Source organism: Eriocheir sinensis, chromosome 62, assembly GCF_024679095.1.
Source record: "Eriocheir sinensis breed Jianghai 21 chromosome 62, ASM2467909v1, whole genome shotgun sequence".
Classification (NCBI taxonomy): Eukaryota; Metazoa; Arthropoda; class Malacostraca; order Decapoda; family Varunidae; genus Eriocheir; species Eriocheir sinensis.
This window is the reverse complement of record NC_066570.1, coordinates 8000766-8021616: the sequence shown is the minus strand read 5'-3', so window position 1 is coordinate 8021616 and position 20851 is coordinate 8000766. Positions and strand designations below refer to the sequence as shown.

General features: G+C 40.5%; 1 protein-coding gene across 3 annotated transcripts in view; it reads left to right on the top strand.

Moving 5' to 3' along the window:
• Positions 1 to 19908, top strand: part of LOC126986733 (protein D7-like) — a 45114-nt gene extending 25206 nt beyond the window's left edge. For all 3 annotated transcript variants that reach the window (XM_050843107.1, XM_050843108.1, XM_050843109.1), the window contains exons 5-8: positions 1266 to 1352; positions 7879 to 7988; positions 17579 to 17733; positions 18855 to 19908. In XM_050843107.1, coding sequence (XP_050699064.1) covers positions 1266 to 1352; positions 7879 to 7988; positions 17579 to 17733; positions 18855 to 19064 — 562 coding nt within the window. In that variant the 3' untranslated portion in view covers positions 19065 to 19908. The remainder of the gene's footprint in view (positions 1 to 1265; positions 1353 to 7878; positions 7989 to 17578; positions 17734 to 18854) is intronic.
• Positions 19909 to 20851: the final 943 nt, after the last annotated feature.

Genomic DNA, 20851 nt, shown 5'->3' with positions numbered 1-20851 from the left:
CGTGGGGTTAATTTACAAAGGGTCGCCTTGCTCCCTTTGGCCTATCATTAGCAGGTGTCTGGGAGACAAATAGTCATGCCAACCGGTGGCACTCCAGGCAAGGATTCAGTGATGCTTAATCAATCACATGCAAGTAATGGACCAGCTAATGTTTGTAAACAGGACAAAACATTCTTGGTTTAAGCTGGAAATGAAAGCCGTGGCAGTATTGTTTTTAGCAGCATCTGATAACTTGCTCACCAGGTATCATATGTTGCTAAATTATTATCTGTAGTAAAATTCAATGAATACATGATCAACACAGTACCGCATTTTACTTGTATGTTTATGTATCCACCTCAATTATCAGTGAGTTCATGTTAGTCGTTGTGCACCATTTATTTAATATATATGTAATAATATATATAATATAGTGCAGTGGAGCGGGGCCTGAAACCTCATCAGTGGTAAACAGTATGATGATTATATTTAGTTTTATGGCTTAACCCCTAAGAGACACAAAAAAATCTAGGGGGTGCCTCCGAAGAATGCAATAAACAGCCGTTTTTCAAGTATATTTGTTGTAAAAACACATTTAGTAAATGTTTTACAGCACATCAAGCCAGTATAAATTATTCTTGTAATTACTCTGGAGATTACAGTTAACCCCTTCACTACGACTGGGCGAAAATGGCACCCGCCCCGTATCCAGGCTGGCCGCGCGCGCCAAATTTCAAACGTCGCTTCTGATTATAACAAGTTTTCAGCCATAATTTCAACATAATCATCATGTATTATATATAAAAATATGCAAAATTAAATGATGGACATAGAGAAACAAATTATTTGATAATTTTGAGATTATGCATAAATATACAGAGAAATTTGCAAGAGATTAGCATATCTCTCTCTCTCTCTCTCTCTCTCTCTCTCTCTCTCTCTCTCTCTCTCTCTCTCTCTGTTGTATTTAGATGAATGAACAAATAAATACATGAAATGACTTTTGGACAGAAAGACAGAGAAAGAGAAAAGCTTCTCTCCCAGACCCAGTACCATGCTTGTAAATGTGACTCATAGTCAAAGGGGTTAACAAAAGACACAGGAATGTGGAAAGTTGAAAGAGAATCAAAGATTTAATTCTTTTAAACATGCAGAACTGACACCTATGATTATTGTAAATGTTGTACAATAAAATCCTACAGTATAAATAACTAATAAAGGCTGCATGTTCTGCAGTTTCTATCACTTAGAAGCAGGTGTAGATTTATCATTGTCATTGCTTTCAGACCTCCTCCGTCTGGACTTAGCAAAAGTGCTCGCAAGCAATGGAGAATGAATGAGATTGAACGAGTGAAACGCCTCCAGAATGGACTGTAAGTGTCTTGGGTTTGCAGTATTATTGTTATTATTATTATTATTATTATTATTATTATTATTATTATTATTATTATTATTATTATTATTATTATTACAGTGCTCCCTCATCATTGCCGGGGGTTAGGTTCCTGAAATACCAGTCGATACCTAAAACCATCTATACTGATTTTTATCAAGTCGTGTAACCTCCTGTTTATTTTTTTTCTATCCCACCAACCACTTATATGTCCTGAGCAACTTGCTTGAAATATTTCTTAGATATAAATTGGTTTGGTAATAGACACAACTTGATATCGAAACAAAAATACTTTTTATCAACCCGGTAGCAGCGGGGATCATATTTCTTAATGGTCCCTCCAAGCGAGAAAAATGAGAAAAAATCACCCCTCACACAAACCATTTCATTATATATATCAAAGCATTTGCGATCAGATTATGTATCTTCTATTTTGGGGAGTTTATATCATGGCACAAATTTGGCCCGTCGCTGCTACACGGTAAAGCCACAAAATTGGCCCGTCGCTGCTACCGGGTTAAATAAATAAGTATGAAAAAACTGGTTGATGTGTGGCTCCATCTGGCTGCGGCGGCCGTGCTGGTACCCTGCCGACTCGCCCAGGCTCAACACGTAATGGCCGCCGCATCGTCACCAATGGCAGCATAGCTCATTCCACTTCTTACTTTGTTTAATATTTAGTTCTTTTTCTTCCAAGTTAAGCACTTTTCTTGCCCTTTTAGCTTTCTTCTCTCCACTTGGAAGATCACAAGGGCACTTAGGAGCCATGCCGATGAGTAGAACGAAGGACGATAACGTACCTGTAGCCAAACACACGTCGACTGATGCTATAACTCTGTCCACTCAAAGCGTGCATCTGGGTCTTAGCGGAGTTTTGTATCAACGCATGTAATAGGCTATCTGATCATAACCCTCGCTCATGGGCACTGCTCGTGATTGGCTGTCCAGTCGTGTGCTCAGTCACCGGCCTCTCTGGTGTTATGTCTCTATATTATTTCCCATAGCACACCTATTGTACAAGATATGCTATTTTGGTAGAAAGAAAAGCATTTTGAACACAATGGTGTAAACAGATTACAGTAAACCCTCTCGTATCCAGGTTAATAGAGCCATGGGGGTGTAGGTTAAGTCTTCGGACCTGAAAACCCAACTTTCGATAATGGCCTGCCATAAAGACAACGACAGAGTACTGCATAGGTGCTTCTGTCCATACTCATACTATGGTATGCTCCATGGCTTCGTAGCAGTAGTCTGCACCAGGGAGTGAAATGTGCGCAATTGACGTGCTCCGGCCGCTGAGAAAAGGGTTCAAGCAGCGTCGTCACGGTTAGCACTCGCGGCAATCTCTCCCTGGCTTATTGCAGTCCTACTGCACCTTGGGGGGGATCTGTTACTTGGGATTCAGCAATTAGGTGCGACAGCCTCAGCCACTAACCCATTGTTGGGGTGCCTAGCCTCGTGTTCACAGGCAGCAGCTAATGTTCCCCTGCCTGGCCAATCACAGCAGCGGGGCCTGGACCCAACCCAGAAAAGCCCAGGTATTTGTGGCAGCTTCACCGCCCAAGTCTGCACCATTGTGTTTAGCACGTAGGCTTTCTAGCAGACCCAACACTGCCACAAGAAACTTTTTACAGGTCCAGTTTTACAAAACTGGAAGGCTGACACTCTGTGCTGTTCTTAGGTGCACGCCCGCGGCTTTATCACTGTGTAGCTGCGTTAGCAACCTCGTGGCTATGAGCACCGCAGGCTTTACCACCCGGGTCAATCAGAAGGCATACAAGAGCGATACCCGAACCGGTCCAGGCCGGCAATGGGCATCAACTCCTCTAAGCAGGCCTCTATACGGATGCCCGGGCAGGCACCCCAGGGCGCTACCCTATTAAGCTCGGCAATGAGCCCGAAGGCCCACAGACACCGGGCAAGTACGCCAGGCCACCCCACTCTTAGTGTGAGTGGGGAGGATAACCAAGGAGTCAATGACAACTTGGCGCATCCACTTGCGTGGTGATCTGTGGCTGTTTAGTTACACTGTGTTGCCCTTGCGAGCCAGGGGGGGCGGGTATCCCCTGCACAGTGCATCCAGCGGGACCACGGGGAGGCCAGCCACAAGAAGTAACCACAATTTATGACCAGCCCGCACCTCCAGATTTGGCTGCCCCACGGGGCTACCAAACCCCTGTGGGCCCCTTTACTCGCCTTACCGTACGTAAGCATGGTAAAATCCTTCTTTCACATATCGGACCAAGGGCGGTACGTATCCGCAATTCTTATTCCACCCTCACTCCCGCAGGAGTGCTAGCGGACCCGCACGCCTTTTCCACGACGACAGAGCCCTGCTCACCTAGTCCAGTCTGGATTTAGGCGGTCATCAAGGCTTAAGCTAGGGTTCGCACTGTGTTTCATTTAACCCCTTCCCCGGCAGAAACGTGTATACACGTTTTCACGAAATGTTCTTTTTTCAGTCGTCGACGAGTATACTCGTCTAAAACTTTACCTTAAAAAACCAGCTACATACGTATATACTCGTCGATTATAAGCCTTTGTAAGCCATTCTACGTGTGAAACGAGTATTCTCGTCAAATCGTACGCCTGGCAGAGGCGATAGGGTAGAGCTGTGGGATTTCAAGGACATTGTTACTAGACTTGCTCCGACAGCCATTGTCGTCGGATGGGTGTTGTTTGCATCCACATTTGCATTCATTTTTTTGTAGCATTTTCAAGTGTTACACCCCAAATGTCTAGTTCAACGGAAGATAGTGAATATGAACCTTCCCTCAGAAGCTTGAATACTTCTGATAACTCTGCCAGTTCATCAGACAATGACTATTTCTTGACAAGTGAGGAGGAGGAGGGGGGTGAGGGGAGAGCTTGGAGAAGCCTCGAGTTGTCAGAGGAGCGTATGAATGCACCACCACCACGTTTTCCTTTCACAGGAAATCCTGGAATAAAGATTGATGAAAACCCAGCAGAACTGAGTCCATTTGAATTCTTCAGTCTTTTTATTGATAAAAGGATTATTGACTCTGTACTGGTAGAGACTAATCGTTTTGCTGAACAAACTGGGCAAGATGATTCTTTGTGGCGCCCTGTAACAGAGGCTGAACTTTTTGTATTTTTTGCCATGAAAATGCTTGGGGGTATTGTGAAAATGCCAGAAGAAGAAATGAACTGGTCACATGATGAACTGCTTGAAAGACCAATTTTTCGGCAGCTAATGACTATGAAACGGTACAGTAAGATAAAGCAATATCTTCATTTTGTAGATAATGAAACTCATGATGCACAAACTCACCCCAACCCAAAATTGTATAAGATTTATGATGTATTCATGACATTGTGTGAGAACTTTGGGAAGTGTTACACCCCTAGGCAAGATGTATGTATAGATGAGAGCCTTATGTTGTTCAAAGGAAGGTTAGGATGGGTACAGTACATTCCACTGAAAAGGAGGAGGTTTGGAGTGAAATATTTCATGTTGTGTGAGTCAAAGACTGGATATGTGTACAACATGACCATTTATGTTTTTGAGAAAAATTAAGAAAATATGGTAAAAAAATATGGTTTATAGGAAGACGAGTTGACTCGTTTTTGCCGACAAAGGTATTCTCAAAATTAAAAGTTAACCACAAAAATGGGAAGAAAAAATAATTACAAACTGTTTTCATAACCAGCATCAAAAATACTATATAGAACCAAAATAAAAATAAAATAGTCTGAAAAAGAAACGTTTTTAACAAAAAAATTGTTGGGGAAGGGGTTAAACAGTCCTTTGACACTCCCGCCATTTAAACCTGCAATGCCTTGACTCTCGTCAATTCGATATGGTCTGCAGCGCTCAGCAAGGATGTTTATGTGCCAGTCGTACTGCGAAGCACACAGCTTTCCTGCGAACCTTCGCACCAGGGCGTCAATATCATTGCTATGTGCAAGCTGGGGCGTGCCTTACGAGTGCGGTACGCCACCCAGATAACTGAGGGTTTACTGTATAGATAAAACCGTGATATATGCGAAACACCAAACATCTCGCATTCCAGGGCAGTGATTCTCGCCGAGTTGTGACAAACATATTTATGTTCTACAATCATTACCGAGTCTTTTTTCTACCAAAATAGCATAGGTGAGCTATGGGAAATAATATAAAAACATAACACCAGAGAGAGTCGTACCTGAGCAACTGTACAGCTAATCACGAGCAGCGCCTGTGAGTGAGGATTATGATCAAATAGCCTATCATGTGCATCGATACAAAACTCCGCTAGGAGCCAGGTGCACGCTTCGAGTGAACAGAGTATAGCTTGTTGGGATGGCAGGAACATGCCGTGTGCAGCCAATGACGCCTGGTGGGTGGCACGCAAACTGGGTAGGAGGCATTAAATACATTTTTTTTTTTTTTTTTTTTTTTTTTTTTCCATCTGATAAAACCCATCTGTAATCAAAACTGTTTTTAAAAAATCCATCAATAATGAGGGAGCACTGTATTACTATTCTTTTGGGGTTTATTTTAGCTTGGCAATAGCATTATCACTTAATTTATTTGATCCCTAACACATAGCTCTTTTAGTGAGCATCGATTTATTTACTCTTATTTGTAACAACGGAATTCTTCCCACGGCTTTAGCTAGTTTTTCCAACAATTCCTCTGTAATGAACTGTCATTTCTATGCTTCCTAAAAAAAAACTAAAATCCCTTTTAACCCTTTGGCTGCGGTAGGGCATTTTTGGGTTTTTTCAAGGTTGCGTCATATACCCTCAAAAAAAGAAAATGAACCAATTGGCTTTATATGATTTGTACATCGAGAAAAGACCTTACCTTTTTCATAAATGACATTTATTTTTCTTAGAAAATGTGTAAAGTTTTGAAAAAAGTCCAAAATTGTTACAAAACTGGCAAAAAAAATGATAAAATATATCCTGCTAAAATGTAAAATACTTCATTCACATCATTGTTTGGGGACTTAGACTAAAGAAGAGGCTTGTAAATTGGTGTTGCTGCCATGTTGTGACACTTTACTCAGTGCAAAACCTTTTTTTATTGATATAAAGTTGGCACCATTTATGTAAAATTTCCTTGGAGGAAAGATGGAAAATCAAACAAATTTCTTACCACATAGCATTTATTATATGAAAAAAATATTCTGGGGTTATATCCTATAAAATTCAATTCATCAGACTATAAATTGCAACAATGTACCAAATATAGAAAAATATAGCTCAAAAATTTCTTCAGGAAACAGTTTTATAAACATTGATAGGGTGAGAGACTTTCAATACCTTCCCTTCCATGATTATCTGTGAAATATATCATGTTCTGTAATTCAGTGGGGCTCTCTGAAGTAACACTTTATGCCAAATCATGTTTACATGCTGCTTACTTGAAGGAATCTTGGTGGAGGGAGCAACAGTATCCTCCTCTTCTAACTCCACACTATTATCATTGAAGTCATCCTCAGCCTCATCCAGCCAGTCATCAGTTTTTTCCTCAGACATTTCATCTTCATTTTCACTGTCTGATGCTCTTAGTTCTTCAAGTGTTCTTTGAATTTTTTCATCTGTCTTCAGAAATTTAGTCATCTTCCTTGCCTATTCCATGGTAATCTTGAAAACAAATATATGTATATGTGTAATAAAAAAGGACATCGTACATATATGCAAGAGACAATAGTTATCACCATCCTAGTCTAGCCCAAGGAACATGCATACAAGAAAGAGACAACAATTATAATCAGCCTAGTCTAGCCTAGGCCATAAATAATATAAGAGAGACTTAAAATATAAAAGAGACTTGTCTAGCCTAGGTTTTGTAAAATGAGAGAGAAGGAGAGTGAAAAAGAGATTGAGACATGTATACATGCATTATACATAAGTATCTGTGTGTGCGCACATATTGTTTTAGTAAAATGGCCCTTTTCATAGAGTTAAATGCCCAGTTAAAAACTTTGTCTTTATTCAAGGTCACACTAATACATCTTCGTTTGTTTACATCATATATGCTTATATAACAATCAGGCAAGGCAAGGAAACTTGTGGCTACATTAAAATCGACACCAGTGGAGTAAATTTAACTTCTATGATTTTATTTTTTGTTGACAATAATACCAGTGGTTTCTTGGGTTAACTTTTATGGTATAGTAAGATGCACACCTTTTGCATCATAGTGTGCCAAAGGATTAGTAGATTTTTTCATTTTCATTGTTGCATGGAATAGTATTTAGTTGATTACCTAGTAGTTAATATTACAACATTTACCTGTGTTTTGCACTTCTTTTACAAATGTCAGTGTTGTTAATCCAGTCACATAAAACAGATTTGTGTAAGCTGACTACACAAACTATTGACTTGAGGGCCAGAGGCAAGGAGTGTATAGTCTCCTTGGCCAGAGGTGGGTTTTCACTTCACATTCCATTTCCATTTCTTTGTACAGTGGCTATGACTTATATATATATATATATATATATATATATATATATATATATTTTTTTTTTTTTTTTTTCATGCTTTTACCCCAGCCCAGTGACCAGTGCCCAGTCCGCATCTCCAGACAATCATTTATCCATGACAAGTTCTGTAACAAGAAACAGCGATTGGACTGCTGGTGGTGCTGTTCCAAAACTCCAAGGTAGTATATATGATTTCAAAGTTTTTTATCAAAAAGGGGGCCTACTTTTAACCTCTTTCATCCTATGACGTATAAATACGTCATGCCTCCCGCAGCACGTAATCCAATAATGTATAAACACTTTAATTAATTTACTATAAAGACAGCTAGCCATTTTCTGTGGGTTGTCATCTTGCTTGCTTTTATTCCTTCCTCTCTCTCTCTCTCTCTCTCTCTCTCTCTCTCTCTCTTCACTAGTGGCGTCCCTCAGGGCGCAGTTCTTGGCCCAGTGCTCTTCATTATTTACATCAGCAATGTAGATGTTGGTATCAATAATCTCATTAGTAAATTTGCAGACGACACAAAGATTGGTAACTCGGTTCTCACTGACAAAGACAGACAAAGCCTCCAAGAGGATGTGCATAAAATTTCAGCTTGGTCTGATAGTGGAGATGCCCTTTAACGTAGACAAGTGCCAGGTCCTTCAAGTTGGAACAAGAAATAAGAAGTTTGATTACGAAATGCGCGGCATCAAACCCAAAAGCGTTCAATGCGTTTAGGTCCTGGGTGTCAAAATTGCATCAAACCTCAAATTCTCACAGCAATGCATCGATGCAGCAAATAAAGCGAACAGAATGTTGGGCTTCATTAAAAGAAACTTTTTATTAAAAAATAAAGAAGTAATATTTCTGCTTTACAATAGTTTAGTCAGACCGCACCTGGAATATACGGTACAGTTTTGGTCTCCGTGCCATGCAAAGGACATTGCTAAATTAGGTGTTCAACGTCGGGCAACAAAAATGATCCCTTCCTTGTGCAACAAACCCTACGATGAGAGGCTCTCCACCCTTAACCCCTTCAACACGAGGACGCGTATACTGCATCCTTACGTGCCCCGTACCATATCCGAGGATACGTCTACTGTGTCCTGGCTCGCTTTAGCCAGCATATGAGTTATTTCTTCCCGGATATTGTACGATAACTTTTAAGATGAAGGTCGTATATGATGCGGTGTCTTATTTAACTTTCAGTGTTATTGTGTAAGAACGTAAGCGTGTCTTGCACGCATTTGTACTTCACAGTAACAATCAATTTTAACAAAATAACAAAAATAATGAGAAAGAAATTATATATGTGTATGTGTGTGGAGTTCTTCTTCCCTCGAGTTGCCAAGTGGCTGGCTAGTGCATTGTCTCGCCACCACCTCAGCTCTGGGATGTGGGCTCGTGCAGGAGCTGCGGTCTCCCCTCCCTGCCTCCCCCTCCCACCCATCTCACTATCTCTGTTTTCTTTCTTTCTTCCTTCCTACCTCCTCCCTGCAGTGTGTGTGTGTGTGTATTTACCTAGTTGTGATCCACAGGAACGGAGCTATGCTCGTGCTGTCCCGTCTTTCCAACTACTTCTGTCTAATTTGGCCTTAAATGCACTTACTGATTTAGCCTGCACCACTTCCCTCTCCAACCCATTCCAGACCCCCACACATCTCTGCGGGAAGCTGTTCTGCTTGGTGTCTCTTCTACAAATTCCTTTTCTCAACAGTTTTCCATTTCCTCTTAAGTTTCTTTCTTCTCTTATCAAAAGGTCATCTGTCCAATTTCTCTAGACCATTCATCACCCTATACACTGCTATTAAATCTCCTCTTTCTCTTCTAATTTCCAATGTAGGGAGGTTCAGCCTCAGCAATCTTTCTTCATAAGGCAGGTCGCTCAGACTAGGTGCCATTTTTGTTGCCGCTCTGTATCCTCTCCAGTTTTCTAATGTTTTTATTAAGCAATGGCAACCAAGCCAATGATGCATATTCTAGTTTAGGGCATATCAAGGTCACAATTAATTTCCTTGCCATGTCCTCATCAAGGTATGTGAACGCTGCTCTGATGTTCCTCAGCAGGTTGTATGTCTCGGTTGATATTTTATTCACATGTCTTTCTGGAGACAAGTTTTCTGTGATCATCACTCCAAGGTCTTCTTTTTCTTTCTTCTTGTCTAACTTATCCTTACCCAACTTATAATGTCCCTCTACTCTCATTCCACTCTTTCCAAATTCAATAATACTGCACTTGTTGGTATTAAATTCCATTTCCCACTTCCTGCTCCACTCCCACACTGTGTCCAGGTCTCTCTGGAGCAGCAAGCGGTCGTCCTCTTTTTCCACTCTTCTCATTATCTTAGCGTCATCGGCAAACAGACTCATATAGCTATCCACTCCTTCTATCATATCCTTAACATATACTGCAAACATAATTGGGGCCAACACAGAGCCTTGCAGAACTCCACTCATGACATTTTTCCAACTTGATTTCCTGTCTCTAATAATTGTTCTCATCATCCTGTTCTTCCACATCAACCTTCTATGTGTGTGTGTGTGTGTGTGTGTGTATATACCTAATTGTAGTTTTACAGGGCCTAGGCCTTACGCTCGTGTGGTCCCGTCTCCATATATGCATTTATCCAACTTTTCTTTAAAGCTTTGCACACTCCTCGCCAATACTACAACCTTACTTAGTCTGTTCCAAACCTCTATATTTCTTTGTGGGAAGCTATATTTCTTTATGTCTCAAGCATCTTCCCTTCCTCAATTTTTTACTGTCCTCTTGTGTTCCTGGTGGTAATTCCTTCTTTTAGTAGTAACTCCTCGTTATCTACTTCTTCCATTTTGCTCAGTAATTTACAGATTTGTATTAGGTCTCCTCTTTCTCTTCTTTGTTGTTTGTAAGTCCATTTCCTTTAATCTTTCCTCATATGTTAATCCCTCCAACTCTGGAACCATTTTTGTTGCCATCCTTTGTATTCTTTCTAGTTTCTTTGTGTTTCTTCTTATGGGGAGACCACACTGCTTTCGCATGTTCCAATTTTGTTCTGATCATAGTGGTAATTAATTTTTTCATCTTATCCTTATCCTTGTAGTGGAAAGAACATAAGAACATAAGAACGCAGGAGTCTGCAAGAGGCCGGTAGGCCTGTACGAGGCAGCTCCTTTGACCCTAAGCTCCCGTGTATCTAACCCCACCTAATATCGCTGTCCATGAATTTATCTAGTCTATTTTTGAATGTGACAATTGTATTGGCACTCACCACATGACTGCTAAGCCTATTCCACTCATCCACCACCCTATTAGTAAACCAATTTTTGCCTATGTCCCTGTTGAATCTGAATTTATCCAGTTTAAACCCGTTACTTCGTGTCCTACCCGGTTCTCTTACCAACAAAACCTTATGAATGTCTCCCTTATTAAAGCCCTTCATCCATTTATAAACCTCGATCATGTCTCCACGCACCCTTCGCCTTTCTAGAGAATGCAAGTTTAACTGTTTGAGTCTTTCCTCGTATGGCAAGTTTCTCAACCCCTGAATCATCTTAGTCATTCTCCTCTGCACCGATTCTAACATTTTGATATCCATTCTATAGTAGGGTGACCAGAACTGAACCGCATAGTCAAGGTGAGGTCTAACTAATGCTAAATATAGTTTGAGGAAGACTGGGGCTTCTGTTGCTTACGCTCCTTGAAATAAATCCCAGTACCCTATTAGCTCGATTTCTAGCTTGAATGCATTGTGCCCTTGGACGGAGATCAGAGCTCACTAAGACCCCTAAATCCTCTCGCACCCAGACCTACTTATGAGAGTGTCATTTAAGCAATAGTTATGTGAGGGGTTGTTCCTACCTACACTCAGAATACTGCACTTCCCTACATTGAACTCCATCTGCCATTTATCCGCCCAGTCATATAATCTGTTGAGTTCACCTTGGAGAATACTAGCGTCCTGATCCGACTCAATTACTCTACCGATCTTGGTATCATCTGCAAATTTACTAACATCACTACTAATTCCTGTGTCTAAGTCATTGATATAAATAATAAACAAAAGTGGACCTAATACCGAACCTTGGGACCCCACTCGTAACACATCCCCAGTCAGATCTTTTACCATTGATTTGCACTCTTTGCTTCCTATTGCTAAGCCACGCCTTGACCCAGTTCAAAACTTTACCCTCTACTCCGTGAGCCTGTAATTTAAGCAACAGTCGTTGGTGAGGAACTTTGTCAAACGCTTTACTAAAATCAAGATAGATTACATCATAATTTTCATCTCTGTCAACCGCCTCAAATACTTTATTGTAGAAGGACAAGAGATTGGTGAGGCATGACCTACCTTTTGTGAACCCATGCTGCGAGTCGTGAATTAAGCTATGTTTCTCTAAATGCTCCCGAATGTTCCTGGCTATTATGGACTCCAGCATCTTCCATATAACCGATGTTAAGCTAATTGGGCGATAGTTTGAAGCAACTGACCTGTCCCCCTTTTTAAAAATCGGCGTCACATTAGCTACTTTCCATAGGCTCGGCACATAGCCAGTATTTACCGACATCTTAAAGATGTCGGTTAGTGGGTCACTGATTATATCACCTAGCTCCTTTAATACCCTCGGAAATATCCCGTCAGGACCTGGCGACTTGTTCTTCTTAAGCTTATCTATCTCATCCTGAACTACTTGCCTGGTAATGATTATATCCCTCAATTTATCGCCATCCCCGCCCTCGTACACCTGAACTCTTTCCGGTATAGTCGTTCGATCCTCCTGTGTGAATACTGAAAGGAAGTAGTCGTTCAACAATGTGTTTGATTTCAGCGGTCCAATTATACGTATCACCGAATATCTGATTTATATGACTCTGGCTGATTATTATCTTGCATTATTACTCCCAGATCTCTTTCTTTGTGTACTTTCTTTAATATTTCACCATCTCCCATTTTATATGTCCATTTTGGTCTTGCTTCACTTTTTCCCACTTCCCTAACATGACATTTCTTCACATTGAATTTCATCTCCCATTCCATACTCCATATCCAAATCTTGTTTAGGTCTTCTTGCGGAATTTTGCAGTCTTTACTGTTTCTTATATGTCTGAGCAGTTTTGCATCGTCTACAAACAGGCTCATATAGCTATTTACTCCCTCAGTCATGTCATTTATATATACTAGGAAAAGTATTGGTGCCAATACCGATCCCTGAGGCACTCCACTTTCTACAGTTCTCCATTCCGATTTTATGTCCTTAACCACCGTTCTCATCTCTTCCCCGTAGGAAGCTTTCCATCCAGTTCTTCATTTTCCCTTTCAATCCTCCTTTATTTTCTAGTTTCCATAGCAGTCTTGTTTGTGGAACTTTGTCGAATGCCTTCTTCAGGTCCAGGTAAACGCAATCAACCCGTCCGTCCCTTTCCTGTATTTTATCTGTCACTCTTGAGTAAAAGCTCCGTAAGTTTGTCACACATGAGTGCCCTTTTCTGAATCCATACTGTTTACTTGTGATTAAATTATGCTCTTCTAGAAATCTCGTCCATTGTTTCTTTATCATTTTCTCACATATTTTACATACTACACTGGTCAATGATACAGGTTTGTAGTTCAGGGGTTCTTCCTTCCTTCCACTTTTGTATATAGGGACCACTTCGGCCCTCCGCCACTCCTTAGGCACTGTACCAGTTGTTATTGAGCATTTAATGATGTCATATATCGGTCCAACCAACTCATGTCTACATTCTTTCAATATATACCCTGAGACTCCATCCGGTCCTACCACTTTCCTCTCTTCCAGTTCTCCCAACAATTTATATATTTCCTCATTATCTATTGAGACTTCTTCCATATGAACATTTATCTTGTTTTCTTGTGGCTCTTTAACCCTTTCAGTACGGTGATGCCAATGTCGGCGTCACCGTAAGGAAGGGGTTAATCCTCTTCTAAACTTCTTAATCCCTTCCCGGCGGCAGGGCAGATGTATGTAGTACCAAAAAAAAAAAATCATCTATGTATAGACGCTGTCGATTTTCATCCATCCGTGTATATATAGATTCCCCGCAAGTGAGCATTCCAGATTGACGTCTATATGTAGACTGCCGCAAAACTGAACAAACATTTGAATCTATATATAGATGTTATATAAGATGGATTGGTTATATGTATATTTATAAATTTATATGAAGGTTTAGTGTATAATCACTGACAGTAGATGAGTCGGGATCATCAAAATCATCCAAAAAATCAGCAACTATATCCTCAGCCACCAAAGAAGTCATTTCTTCCGGCTTAAGAGGTCTCTTTCTCCTTGACATGATAGACTATAATAATAAAAGAAAATAGACAGAAAAATGCAAAAATTCCCAGTGTTAGCAGATCTGCGTTGCACATCCGCCACTGACAAAGCACAAGCGGTGACTGTCCTTGAGAGGCAATGTCGGTAAGTGTCAGGGGGTTTGAGATGCCTAATAACGATTTATTTTGTTAATTTTGTTAGTAGTAAGGAATCTTCTATATATAGACCATGCTACAATCTAATGTGGGCAAATGAGAGCAAACGTCTATATATAGACGCGCCGACAAAAAGTCCCAATTTCGAAACATCTATATTTAGATCCTCCTCCGGGAAGGGGTTAATTCTCTTCCATTTCCTCTTAATCCTCTTCTAAACCTCTTTACCCCTTCACTACGTCCGGGCCAAAACAGCGCCCCGCGCCGTATCCAGGATCGCCACGCGCGCCAAATTTCAAATGTCGCTATTGAATATAACACATTATCAGCCGTAAACTCAACATAATCATCATGTGTTATATATGAAAACATGCAGAGTTAAATGGTGCACATAAAGAAACATAAATTAATTGATAATTTTGAGATGTAAGCATAAATATAGAGATAAAATAACTCGTATATTGGCTAAAGCGAGCTAGGACACAGTATGCTCATCCTCGGATATGGTACGGGGCACACAAGGATGCAGTATACGTGTCTTCGTGTTGAAGGGGTTAAGAGGAAATGGAAGAGAATTAAGAGGTTTAGAAGAGGATTAAGAGGTTTAGAAGAGGATTAATCCTCTTCCATTTCCTCTTAACCCTTTCCATACTGTGACGCCGACATCTGTGTCACCGTATTAAAAGGGTTAAATTTTGATTCTTTAGTAAAAACTTGCTGGAACTCTTTATTTAGTAACTCCACCATGCCTTTAGGATCATCGATTTTCACACTCCCATCGCTCAGTCTTTTAATTGTTTCTCTTGGTTTAATCTTTCCATTTATGAATCTATAAAATAGTTTAGGTTGTTCCTTGCACTTTTCCACAATATCCTTTTCATATCCCTTTTCTTCTTCCTTCCTTATTTTCACGTATTCGTTTCTCATTACCTTAAAATCTTCTTTATTCCTTTGGTTTTTATTTCTGTGTGTGTGTGTGTGTGTGTGTGTGTGTGTGTGTGTGTGTGAGAGAGAGAGAGAGAGAGAGAGAGAGAGAGAGAGGCATCAACAAGTTATAGCTTGATTCCGCTGACACCGTGACCAAAGTGCTTATCTCCCTCTCCCTGTATCTAGATCCCTCCCATCTATGTGTGTGTGTATTTACCTAGTTGTATTTACCCAGTTGTGACATACGGGAAGAGAGCTACACTCGCTCTGTCCCGTCTCCATATCCGCTCTTATCCAACTTTTCCTTAAAATCATGAATATTTCTTGCACAAACCACCTCCTCCCCCAGTCCATTCCACAGCTCAGTGCTTCTGTTTGGGTAGCTAAACTTTTTCACATCTCGCCTACAAATGGTCGCCCTCAACTTTTTTCCATGTCCTCTTGTTTCCCTCTCGCTCCACACACACAGGTCCTCTCTGTCCAGATTCTCCACCCCACTCGCCACCCTGTACACCGCTATCAGGTCTCCTCTTTCTCTTCTTCTCTCCAGGGTTGTGAGCCCCATGCTATTGAGTCTCTCCTCGTAAGTCCGATCCCTAAGTTCCGGTACCATCTTAGTTGCCATTCTCCGTACTCTTTCCAGCTTTCTTATATTCTTCTTTTTGTGAGGAGACCAGACCACTGCTGCATACTCCAACCTTGGCCTTATCATTGTAACTATTATTTTCTTCATCATCTCCTCATCCAAATACACGAATGCCGTCCTTATGTTCCTCAGCAAATTCATAGTTTGTCCCGTTATCCTGTTGATCTGTTTGTCCGGTGACATGTTCTCTGAGATAGTCACTCCCAAATCTTTTTCTTCCATTCCTCTGCATATTATCTCACTTCCCATCTTATAATCATATTCACATCTTCTTCCACTCCTACCAAACTCTATTTTTTTTTACATTTCCCAAGGTTGAATTCCATCTGCCATGTACCACTCCACTCCCATATTTTGTCCAGGTCCCTCTGCAATGCCTCACAGTCTTTCATATCATTGACTCATCTCAATAGCTTTGCATCATCTGCAAACAAACTCACATAGCTGGTCACTCCGTCCACCATATCATTTATATAAACAGCAAACATTATTGACGCCAGCACCGAACCTTGCGGGACCCCACTCCTCACTGGGCACCAGTTGGAAACCCTGTCCTTGATTATTGTCCTCATTTCCCTGTTAGTTAGGAAATCCTCCAGCCACTTAATCAGTCCATCACCCACTCCACCCTTATTTTCAATTTTCCAAATTAGTCTTCTGTGCAGTACTTTGTCGAATGCCTTTTTCTAATCCAGGTACACTCCATCCCCCCAGCCTTCTCTCTCCTGTATTAAATCTGTCACCCTTGAGTAATAACATAAGTTGGTAACACAAGATCTCCCTCTCCTGAATCCAAACTGGCAATCCGAGATAATTCTCCCCCTTTCTAAAAAAATCCGACAACCTCACATATCTTTGCAACCACTCTAGTGAGTGATACTGGTCTGTAATTTATTGGGTCCTTTCTCTTTCCTCCTTTATAAATTGGTACTATGTTTGCTCTCTTTCAATCTTGTGGTACCCTTCCTTCACTCAGGGAGGTGCTCATTATGAAGTGCAATTTCTCTGCAAGTTGCTCACTACATTCTTTCAGTGTGTGTGTGTGTGTATGTGTGTATTTACTTACAGTACCCTCTCGAGTTTCGCGGTTAGTCCTAAATTCTTACCATCCCGACTTTCGCGCATTATCACCCCAAGTTTCGCGCTGCTGCGATTGGAACAAATTTGGCCTTCACTGGTAGCCTGGTAACATAAAGTCTCATGTCTTTCTCTGCCTCTGTGGTGGATAGTGGAGTGTTTCCCGTGTGGTATTGGTATGCTGGATATCCCCTCCCAAGGTGCATGACTTTACATTTTTCTTCATTGAATTGTAGAAGCCACTTTTTGATCCATTCCTGTTGCTTGGTGATGTCTTCTTGTAGGAAATCTGCAGTCAACAGGTTAAGAGAGGAGTGTCAAGACACCACTTTCCTGAAATTGACCTCTCTTTTGGCCTCTTATTCTGTTTGCTTTTATTGGAGCAGTGCCTAGTGGACTTTTTTATTGCTTTTTTGCCTCTTTTTTATTGCTTTTGGCCTCTTATTCTGTTTGCTTTTATTGGAGCAGTGCCTAGTGGACTTTTTTATTGCTTTTTTGGTTTGTAACTCTTGATGTCTCCCTTGCTGTAAAAAAGAAAAAAAAAGCATGTTCTTCAAATCCTGCTACCCATGGCTATATTGTGTTAAGATGTTGGGCAGATGAGTAATGTAAGATGCCAAAACAGTCTTGTCAGTTTTTAATTATTGTTAGTCAATATACATTGTTCTGCCAAATAACCACCAATGTCTTCATCTATCTTTTTGACAGATAAAAATGTTAAGAGTAGTTCATCAAGTGCTGAATCAGACACAAATATTGGACAAGTGTCCCAAGATGGAAAACAGTCTTGTGGAACTTCTGTCTCAAGTGCTGACCATCCAACAGAGCTTGACAGTTTGAAGAACCTCACCAACAACCCTCAGGTACAAAGTTTTGCTGCTTAGTGTAGTTTCATCTGTTAAATAGTTGATTGGTTATGTTGAAAGCATCCTTTAGTTTGACAATTATATGCAATTCATTATTTTTTTCTAATTAAGGATCACTATGTACTATATACTGTACTACATACTATGTACATAAACAGTACAGTACATAAACAAAAAGTATCAGATGAATTTAATCATGTAAAAGGTTGTTAGTGTTTTAGCCACCAACATGAACAACCCACCTGAGGTTCATCCCAGACCAGGATCTGTGGCAACATTAAACCACCACTGATTTTATTCTGCATAATGAATTATTAGTTCAGAGCATTCTTCCACCACCAAGATGCAAGGTTCTCCAAGGCTTGTACTTGTCCACTGTATTATCCAGAGGTCCATGATTCAAGGCAGTATGATGGGTCTGTCAGAACCTCCTTAACAGGAGTAATGTAATCAGGACTGGTAAAAGTAGCAAAGTGGGGGGCATACGCTACAGCTGCATGTGGCTATGGTGCTCATCTCCTTCACATTGGCCCTCAAGCATGTGATGGGAAGAACCCATTACCCCAGGACACAGGGCCAGTGTGACATTCAGGTTACCACAGTTTACCTTATTCAGGTTTCCCCAGGTACCCATTTATTGACCAGCCTGAAAGGGAGGATGAACAGCCGGGTGAGCTACACGCCAACTGCCCGGGTCGGGATTTTAACCTGGACCTGTGGATTCCTAGCTAGCCATGCTAATCACTGGACCATGGAATTACATAGATAGATATAACTACATAGAAAATCAGACCACACAGACCCCATGGTCCAGACTTGGTGGTCTGTCCTTAAACCTAAGTGATTTTACGTTAATCAGAAGGCTCCAAAACGGAGGACTGGTGCAGTTCCAAAATTTTGAATCTTTTCTTGCTTTGTATTGGCAAAGTAATTTTTAGTCGGTTAATATTCAACCTTAATCGACCTGATCATGGATTTCACTGACTCTTAGGTATCAGCAAGTAGTAAAAGTCCTGGGTGGGATTATCCAAGATGAGTAAAATATAATGGCAAGTAGGATATATCAATTAAAAATTGTATATGGCCACTTTAATAAATGAAACATTTTTGATCCACAGGTTTGTGAGAAAAAAATCCAAAGGCTTGATATGGGTGGCTACATTAAGAATAAGCGAAAACTAGAGAAGAAGCTTTTTGAGATTGAGAAGCTGGAAAACTTAAAGGAAAACTTCAATCAGAAACTGACAATTCAAGAAGAGAGCAAAATTGTCTTGAAGGAAAGCATTTTGGAACAGCTGAGAGACTTGATGACCCACCTCGATGTGTAGCATTTGTAGCACCTGTGGTTTAATTCAAGATTTGAACTCAAGATGGTACATCTGTAGTTTAATTCAAGATTTGAACTAAAGATAGTTCTTCAATTATTTTGCAATTTGTTGAAAAAAAAGGACTTCAGATCATAGGTGTCTACTAGATCTTATTGAATTTGGTTATTTTTAATTTTGATTTTAAGATATTCACATGGACAAAGTCATGTGAAGCTCACAGCTACATTTTTTTATTAACAAAATATTAATGAAATGATCAATTCCTAGGTATTAATAATAAAACAAAAAAAACACTGAAAATTTTAGATAGTTATTGACAAAATCATTGTACTGCCAGTGTATAATAAAGAAAAATATTGCCGATAATGTGACAAGGATATTAGAAACGTCAGATCCAGTTTTTTTAACCATAAAAATTTTCAAAATTTAGGCAATTCATGGTTCCTTAACCTTTTAGCCAATAAAGGTATTTACTTCATTCAAGTGGCAGATTCAAGACATCTACAAGAAGAAGAAAAAAATTAAGCTAACATATGTTTCTTGCAAGCATAGTGCTTAAAATAGGATTTTATTTAAAGCAAAGTCTCTTTGCAGTTTTAGCAATATGTATAATGGTTTTAAAATATAATTTACATAGGAATGGTAATGGATGAAAATCAAAACCCAAATATACATATAACATTAGGCATACAAAAGAGTTTCTCTCAGCTGTCACAAAAGAAGCACTGGGATCATTAATCATTAATGTTGATTGCTGTTTGTGATATATCACTATCTCATCTATATGATAGGAACATTAGAACATTAATTTGAAAACAATAGGAATAAAGGCTTAAATTTGTAACCTGCTATGTTTTTTAACCCCTTGACTGTGGATTTCCTACAAGAAGACATCACCAAGCTACAGAAATGAAACAAAAAGTGGCTGCTACCATTCATTGAAAAAAAAGTGTAAAGTCATGCACCTTGGGAAGGGAAATCCAGCATACCAATACCACACAGGAAACACTCCACTATCAACCGGCTTTGGCTTTCATCCTCTTTCACTGACCAGCCTGGTGAACAAGCCTACAACGTTGCTCTCCTCAACGATCTAGAGCAGTTGGTCTAGCACCCTACACGTATTCCCGACCGTCTTGGAGACGGGGCCAACATACTATTATAGACCTCTTCCTTACCTCTAATCCTTCTGCTTACTCTGTCAAACTGTTCTCTCCGTTGGGCTCCTCTGATCACAACCTTATTTCTGTATCCTGTCCTACCGCTCCTGTACATCCTCTGGACCCACCAAAGAGGCGATGCTTTTGGCATTTTGCTTCAGCTCGGTGGGACGACCTGAGGATGTAGTTTTCCGATTTCCCGTGGAATGATTATTGCTTCCAGGAGAGAGACCCCTCTGTGTGTGCCCAGCGCTTCACAGAGGTGATTGTTGTCTCGTGAGGCCAGGCCTCACGAGACAACACATGAGGCGACTCGTGCCCCCGGACTCACAAAAACAATAGAAAACGGTGGGGCATGAGGCCGCTGCCGGCAACTCTGGCGAGAGGTATTTAAACCGCATTTTGGGGGCATGAGTCGTGGACGGAGGGACATCGGTTGCACACTGCTCTCAGATCATGGCTGAAAACGTTGAGGACAACGTCGACTGGACTCGGGGCAACACTCACTTGCTGATTGATGTTCTGAAGCAGCACCACTGCATCTGGCAGGTGAAAAATAAACAATATAAAGATAAAAATGACTGACAAGGCGACTCATGCACCACCTCACGAGTCACGAAGTACAAG